The 8,857-nt window shown below is 42.7% G+C and overlaps 1 protein-coding gene across 3 annotated transcripts in view; it reads right to left on the bottom strand.

The window, feature by feature from the left end:
- Nucleotides 1–3,305: 3,305 nt before the first annotated feature.
- Nucleotides 3,306–8,857, bottom strand: part of LOC133609857 (multidrug and toxin extrusion protein 1-like) — a 43,251-nt gene continuing 37,699 nt past the window's right edge. For all 3 annotated transcript variants that reach the window (XM_061965882.2, XM_061965884.2, XM_061965883.2), the window contains 4 exons: nucleotides 4,921–4,990; nucleotides 4,683–4,815; nucleotides 4,496–4,590; nucleotides 3,306–4,414 (listed from right to left, as the gene is read on the bottom strand). In XM_061965882.2, the coding sequence (XP_061821866.1) occupies nucleotides 4,298–4,414; nucleotides 4,496–4,590; nucleotides 4,683–4,815; nucleotides 4,921–4,990 (415 nt within the window). In that variant the 3' untranslated portion in view covers nucleotides 3,306–4,297. The remainder of the gene's footprint in view (nucleotides 4,415–4,495; nucleotides 4,591–4,682; nucleotides 4,816–4,920; nucleotides 4,991–8,857) is intronic.

Below are 8,857 nucleotides of genomic sequence, written 5' to 3'. Positions count from 1 at the left end.
ACGCCAGGGTGCGACAGGGAGTGTATTGCGTCAAAAACCCGGCGGCGCCAGTCTACTGGGACAACCGGCCGAGGGCGGCCAATGGAAACATCGCAGAGGAGGGCGGGACTGCCATCCTGAACCACCACCTCCTCGAGCACAAGCGCCGTACCTTCAGTTTTTAGTGCACGGATGCCGGGGTCGTCGGGCTGGTCAGCGGCCATTCCCGAAAAATCTAAACCGAGCTGCACGGGACACACGAGTACGCGTGAGAGACAGTCAGCCACAGGGTTGGCCTTACCGGCCACGTGCTGAATGTCCGTAGTGAACTCGGAGATGGCCGACAAGTGACGCTGCTGACGGGCTGACCAAGGCTCTGTGACCTTTGACATGGCAAACATCAGGGGTTTGTGGTCAACAAAAGCCGTGAAGGACCGACCTTCCAACAGAAAACGAAAATGGCGTGTTGCAAGATACAGTGCCAACAACTCTCGGTCAAATACACTATACTTCCGCTTGTTATCTCGCAGTTTACGACTGAAGAACGCAAGGGGCTGCCATACATTCGCCACCCGCTGCTCAACCACAGCATCCACGGCGACATCAGACGCGTCCGTTGTCAAAGCCACGGGTGCCGCGGAAACAGGGTGGGCGAGGAGAGCAGCCTCTGCGAGCGCGGATTTAGCCCTATGAAAAGCTTGGACTCGCTGAGGAGTCCATTCGATGGAATCGCTGGCCTTTTTGTTCCGTAAGGCACCATAAAGAGGCTGCAGGAGGTGGGCAGCGCGAGGAAGGAATCGATTATAAAAATGAATCATGCCCAAAAACTCCTGCAGGGCTTTGACAGTGGAGGGGCGAGGAAAATCTGCCACCACTTGCACTTTCGAAGGCAAAGGGATCGCACCCAGTGACGAAATACGGTGACCTAAAAAATCAATCTCTGACAGCCCAAACTGACATTTAGAAGGATTGACGATCAGGCCGTGCTCGTCTAGACGCGTGAACACTTGTGTTAGGTGTGCCTGGTGCTCCTCGGCTGAAGGACTCGCCACCAAAATGTCGTCGAGATAAACAAACACAAAATTGAGGCCGCGCAAAACTGAGTCCATTAATCTCTGAAAGGTTTGTGCTGCCCCCTTCAGGCCAAAAGGCATACGCAGGAACTCAAAAAGCCCAAACGGGGTTATTACTGCGGTCTTGGGCACGTCCTCAGCACGCACCGGCACCTGGTGATAACCACGGACTAAGTCTACCTTCGAGAAAATGGCGGCGCCAGCCAGGCGCGCCGAAAAGTCCTGGATGTGCGGAATAGGGTAGCGGTCGTGCGTTGTGATGTTGTTAAGGCGGCGAAAATCCCCACACGGCCGCCAGGAACCGTCTGACTTAGGCACCATGTGCAAAGGCGAGGCCCACGGGCTATTAGAACGCCTAACTATGCCTAAACGCTCCATAGTAGCAAACTCCTCTTTAGCAATGGTCGATTTAGCCGCGTCAAGACGGCACTGGCAGGCCCACCGTGGGAATGAAATGTTCAACACCGTGTTTAGTGTCCGCGGTAGAAAAAGCGGGAGTGATTAATGACGGAAAATCCGCCAGCAAACGCTGAAAAACGTCACCAGATACCAAATAATTAGCGTGTGTTAACGGTCCAAGTCCCCCCGCCTGACATGTAAAAGTTGAAAAAGACACAGCATCAATCAATGGGCGGTTAGCAATATCAACAAGCAGTCCATTAGCACACAGAAAATCCGCGCCAATAATGGGGACCGTGATGGCGGCGATGACAAAATCCCACTGGAATTTGCGTCCATGGAAGCACACATGCAGTCACCAACCTGGAGCCAAAAGTGTCGATTGACGAGCCGTTGGCGGCATTCAGCAGCGGCCCACATCCACCTGTCGCCTTGTCCGCGTCCGTGGCAGGTAACAGGCTGACTTGCGAACCGGAGTCCACCAGGAAACGTCTCCTTGACGATGAGTCGGCGATGAAGAGCAGTTCGCTTGCTTCGCCGGTGTTGTGCCGGAAAACGCACCCCTGCCATAATATGCACCCCCTGACGCGGGAGCGCGCTTACGTCACTCGATTGCATCACTCGTCTCGAAAAGTATATCTAGCACCGCACGGGCCGCAGGTGGTAGCTACCGCAAGAAAAGATGCGGGGAAATGAACCCGCCCTACTCGGAGCCCAGCAGCGACAGCATACTGTCCATTAAATCCACGGCGGTGCTATCGCCCAAACCCGGCAGGGAAAGAAGTCTATCTGCTCTCTCAGCGTCAGTTAGAGTAAATCTCCGAAGTAGAAGATTCTTTAGTGCAGCGTACTTGTCGCGCTGTGGAGGCGTTCGCAACAGCTGCATTGCGCGGCGAGTGGTCGCCTGGTCGAGGGCTGTTACGACCAAGTAATACCGGGAGTCGTCGCCGGCGATTCCTCGCAGGTGGAAAAGTGCCTCGATGTGCTGGAACCATGATGCCGGGTCGCTCTGCCAGAACTCCGGAAGCTTTGTCCCCGCGGGTAATGCAGGTTGCTGGAGTTGGGGCGACATGGCCGATGAAGACACTGCTTCCTCTTCTGCGTGAAACATTGTCGGGGTCACCAATGTGGCAAATGCAAGAAACACAGCGTTGTTTCTCTCAGGTCTTTATTGTAAGACTGCCAACATGAGAATGAGAATGTACAATAATACAAAATATGCACTTTAATAATGTGCCCAAGAAGACACACAAACCACACCCATTCTGCTGAGTGTAAGCATGGTCCTAGTGCCCGCCACAAAATATATATATATATATATATATATATATATATATATATATATATATATATCCATCCATCCATCCATTTCCTACCGCTTATTCCCTTTGGGGTCGCGGGGGGCGCTGGAGCCTATCTCAGCTACAATCGGGCGGAAGGCGGGGTACACCCTGGACAAGTCGCCACCTCATCGCAGGGCCAACACAGATAGACAGACAACATTCACACTCACATCCACACACTAGGGCCAATTTAGTGTTGCCAATCAACTTATCCCCAGGTGCATGTCTTTGGAAGTGGGAGGAAGCCGGAGTACCCGGAGGGAACCCATATATATATATATATATATATATATATATATATATATATATATATATATATATATATATATATATATATATATATATATATATCACACTACCAAATAACTGCAATATGAAGTCTATTCTGTTACTACTTAACCCCACTTTTTACACTTTGAAAAAAATCCCCACTTTTTGACACTTAGAAAAATATCAGAGATCATAGTGAGTTCAAATAGCATAAGAACAAGTATATACATAAGATTATTTACATTTGATTATTTACAATCCGGGGAGGTGGGATGTGGTGGGTTGAGGGTGTTAGTCAATTTTTGAAGTTGCCTGGAGGTGTTCTTTTAGTGCGGTTTTGAAGGAGGATAGAGATGCACTTTCTTTTACACCTGTTGGGAGTGCATTCCATATTGATGTGGCATAGAAGGAGAACGAGTTAAGACCTTTGTTAGATCGGAATCTGGGTTTAACGTGGTTAGTGGAGCTCCCCCTGGTGTTGTGGTTATGGCGGTTAAGGAAGTAGTTTGACATGTACTTCGGTATCAGGGAGGTGTAGCGGATTTTATAGACCAGGCTCAGTGCAAGTTGTTTTACTCTGTCCTCCACCCTGAGCCAGCCCACTTTGGAGAAGTGGGTAGGAGTGAGGTGGGATCTGGGGTGGAGGTCTAGAAGTAACCTGACTAACTTGTTGTGGGATGTTTGGAGTCTAGATTTGAGGGTTTTGGAGGTGCTAGGGTACCAGGAGGTGCCTGCGTAATCGAAAAAGGTTTGAACGAGAGTTCCCGCTAGAAACTTCAAGGTGCTTTTGTTGACCAGTGAGGAGATTCTGTAGAGAAATCTCGTTCTTTGGTTGACCTTTTTGATTACCTTGGTGGCCATTTTATCACAGGAAAGATTAGCCTCTAGAATGGAACCTAGGTAGGTGACCTCATCTTTCCTGGTGATAACAATGTCACCCACTTTTATAGTGAAGTCACTGACTTTTTTTTAGATTGATGTGGTACCCAAATAGGATGGATTCCGTTTTACCCAAGTGTATGGATAGCTTGTTGTCAGCGAGCCAGGTGCATATACTAAGGAGTTCAGTACTGAGGATTTTTTTTCCCACCTGTGACTTGTCCTTGCCGGATACCAGCAGGGCCGAGTCATCCGCAAACAGGAGCAATTCACAGTCGCATGCTGATGACAAGTTGTTTATGTATATTAGGAAGAGTAAAGGCCCTAATATACTGCCTTGGGGGACTCCACAGCTCACTGAGAGGAGGGGGGGACACGGTGCCGTTCACCTCTACCACCTGTTCCCTCCCCTCCAAGTATGATTGCATCCAGCTCGATGAGGTTGACACTAACGCCAGCTCTAACCTGAGCCTGGGGCAGAAAAAACAAAACAAAGAAATGATAGTCATTCCAAAATGCCTCACACTGTATTCATGAAGTGTCAAATTGTACCTCAACGGTAGCTTTACTCCAGTTCATTCTCACCAGGTAGACGACCAGGCAGCAGCACTGCAGGAATACACCTGTGCACAATCCTATCCACAGACCTGAACAGGAAGTCTTTTTTTATTTTTTTTGGCCATTCTGAACATTTCACAGTCGATGAAACTTGAAAAGGCCTAAATACCCGACGACATACCATCGACTCCTAGTTTGGCTGCAAACATCAGTGGCACTCCAAGAGGTAAAGCCACCCCGTAATAACACAGCACGTTGCAGATCGCCCCGAATTTTTGCGTACCTGTTCCTCTTATTATTCCTCCAATGGCCGCCTGCAAGTCACGCAAACTCACTGAAGTTGTCATGTTTGCTCCCAAAAAGTCGTTGGAGCTGCATGCGAGTCCATAATGTCTTCATAACATTGAAGCCAGGCTTACTGAAACTGCATCCAGGATGATGAACGGAGCATAAAACAACACAACCTCACTGACCTTTACTCGGATGTGTCTGTTGGGAAACAGGAGGGACATTTTCAATAGGATTGTACGAAAAACGTGGAGAAAACTGAACAATTGATGGCGAAATACGGTATTTAAAAACATAGCAATGTACTAAACTTCACAGAAAAATACTGTACACCAGGGTTGTCCCGATACTAATTGTGGAGGGGGGCGTGGCCTGTGGGCCTGCCGCGGAACGGGGTGTGCAAGGACCGGCCTCGAAGACAGCGACAGGTGAGTAGATGGCCTTTATTAGCAGCAGCCGGAACGAGACACGTGGTTGTAGTTGGAGTGGGAGCCAGGGAGAGAGATAGACAGGGACTAAGAAAAATACATTTTGCTGGAAAAGCAAAAGCCTCGCAACATTTAAGAGAATACAACAGTGTTGTACCCTGAAATCCGGACTCTCGTGGCAGTGTGTGGTGGTCCGAGGAACCCACTAGAGGGCAACCTCTACACTAATATTTTGGTAATGGTACCAAAATGTATTTCGATACTTTGCGATACCTTTCAATGCATTTCTAAATAAACGGGACCACAAAAAAAATGGCATTATCGGCTTTATTTGAACAAAAAATCTTAGGGTAAATCAAAACATGTTTATTATTGTAATTTAGTCCTTTAAATAAAATAGTGAACATACCAGACAACTTGTCTTTTAGTAGTAAGTAAACAAACAAAGACTCCTAATTAGTCTGCTGACGTATGCAGTAACATATTGCGTCATTTATCATTCTATTATTTGGTCTACAATATAAGGGACAAACTGTAAAAATTGATTATTTAACTGTTAATATCGGCTTATTTTCTGTTTCAACATGTTCTATCTACATTTCTGTTAAAATGTAATAATCACTTATTCTTCTCTTCTTTGATACTTTACATTAGTTTTGGATGATACCACACATTTAGGTATCGATCCGATACCAAGTAGTTACAGGGTCATACATTGGTCATATTCAAAGTCCTCATGTGTCCAGGGACGTAATTCCCGAGTTTATAAACACAATATGGGACGATAAAAAATATCGATGTAATCATTGTAGTATCAACTAGATACGCTCCTGTACTTGGTATCATTACAGTGGATGTCAGGTGTAGATCCACTCATGGCGTTTGTTTACATTGTGACGCCGGTGAGCTATTGTATCCTCCTACGGTGTGCAGTGAAGCATGTTTAGCTATTCCTCGTCCTCCAGTGATAATGGTACTTGTAAGAAACTTACTTTGTCACCATGGAGGCCAGGATTAGTGATTTAGAAGTAGCTAAAACACTGTGGGTGGATGTTAGCCGCTGGCTAGCTAGCCATGTCTTAAAGCACCTCTTCCTGAGGGTGTTTCAGTGTTATAACTTCACCTTTATTTTTACTTTTTACACCAAAATGCGTCCATTCTCCCTTTTCTGTCTACACACTGTGTCTGCTTGTAAGTACTCTGTGTGTGTGCGTTGCCCAACATGCTCCTCTGCTTGTAAAACCAGCAATGTCGTTAAAAAAAACCCCCAAAAAACGGTACTTTTATACGGTATAGTACTGTTTTTGACTCATTAGTACTGCGATACTATACTAGTACTGGTATACCGTACAACCCTACTGTGCACAAATGTTCACAAGTAAAACATTTTTTTTTAGCTATTTCGCAGGCTTAACAATATACAACAACATCATTGTGGTAGGCAGATTTATGATTGTATCCCAAATAAAAAAGGAATATGGGGCCTGGTTCTGTTGCCACACACTTCAGGAGGAATAATAATAATAATAATAATAATAATAATAATAATAACAATAAGGATTGTGACGGAAGTTTGAAGACTGAATGATTACTCTGTATTAAATATGCAATCCTATTTGAACACAAGAAAACGAAATTAGCTTGATCTGATTGCTACTGAATATACAGTAAATACATACTCATCATATGTAAAAATACTTATCATATGTAAAGATACTTACTCATCATATGTAAAGATACTCACTCATCATATGTAAAGATACTCACTCATCATATGTAAAGATACTCATCATATGTAAAGATACTCACTCATCATATGTAAAGATACTCATCATATGTAAAGATACTCACTCATCATATGTAAAGATACTCACTCATCATAAGTAAAGATACTCACTCATCGTATGTAAAGATACTCACTCATCATATGTAAAGATACTCACTCATCATATGTAAAGATACTCACTCATCATGTAAAGATACTCACTCATCATATGTAAAGATACCTACTCATATGTAAAGATACTCACTCATCATATGTAAAGATACTCACTCATCATGTAAAGATACTTACTCATCATATGTAAAGATACTCACTCATCATATGTAAAGATACTCACTCATCATGTAAAGATACTTACTCATCATATGTAAAGATACTCACTCATCGTATGTAAAGATACTCACTCATCATATGTAAAGATACTCACTCATCATGTAAAGATACTTACTCATCATATGTAATGATACTCACTCATCATGTAAAGATACTCACTCATCTTATGTAAAGATACTTACTCATATGTAAAGATACTCACTCATCATATGTAAAGATACTCACTCATCATGTAAAGATACTTACTCATCATATGTAAAGATACTCACTCATCATATGTAAAGATACTCACTCATCATATGTAAAGATACTCACTCATCATGTAAAGATACTTACTCATCATGTAAAGATACTTACACATCATATGTAAAGATACTTACTCATCATATGTAAAGATACTCACTCATCATATGTAAAGATACTCACTCATCATATGTAAAGATACTCACTCATCATATGTAAAGATACTCACTCATCATGTAAAGATACTTACTCATCATATGTAAAGATACTCACTCATCATATGTAAAGATACTCACTCATCATATGTAAAGATACTCACTCATCATATGTAAAGATACTCACTCATCATATGTAAAGATACTCACTCATCATATGTAAATATACTCACTCATCATGTAAAGATACTTACTCATCATATGTAGATACTCACTCATCATATGTAAAGATACTCAGTCATCATATGTAAAGATACTCACTCATCATATGTAAAGATACTCACTCATCATATGTAAAGATACTCACTCATCATGTAAAGATACTCACTCATCATATGTAAAGATACTCACTCATCATATGTAAAGATACTCACTCATCATATGTAAAGATACTTACTCATATGTAAAGACACTCACTCATCATATGTAAAGATACTCACTCATCATGTAAAGATACTTACTCATCATATGTAAAGATACTCACTCATCATATGTAAAGATACTCACTCATCATATGTAAAGATACTCACTCATCATGTAAAGATACTTACTCATCATATGTAAAGATACTCACTCATCATATGTAAAGATACTCACTCATCATATGTAAAGATACTCACTCATCATATGTAAAGATACTCACTCATCATATGTAAAGATACTCACTCGTCATGTAAAGATACTTACTCATCATATGTAAAGATACTCACTCATCATATGTAAAGATACTTACTCATCATATGTAAAGATACTCACTCATCATATGTAAAGATACTCACTCATCATATGTAAAGATACTCACTCATCATGTAAAGATACTCACTCATCATATGTAAAGATACTTACTCATATGTAAAGATACTCACTCATCATATGTAAAGATACTCACTCATCATGTAAAGATACTTACTCATCATATGTAAAGATACTCACTCATCATATGTAAAGATACTCACTCATCATATGTAAAGATACTCACTCATCATATGTAAAGATACTCACTCATCATATGTAAAGATACTCACTCATCATGTAAAGATACTCACTCATCATATGTAAAGATACT

The sequence above is a fragment of the Nerophis lumbriciformis genome, linkage group LG07 (genome assembly GCF_033978685.3).
Source record: "Nerophis lumbriciformis linkage group LG07, RoL_Nlum_v2.1, whole genome shotgun sequence".
In the NCBI taxonomy this organism is placed as follows: domain Eukaryota; kingdom Metazoa; phylum Chordata; class Actinopteri; order Syngnathiformes; family Syngnathidae; genus Nerophis; species Nerophis lumbriciformis.
The sequence above is the reverse complement of the archived record's forward strand: the minus strand, read 5'-3'. Positions and strand labels throughout refer to the sequence as shown.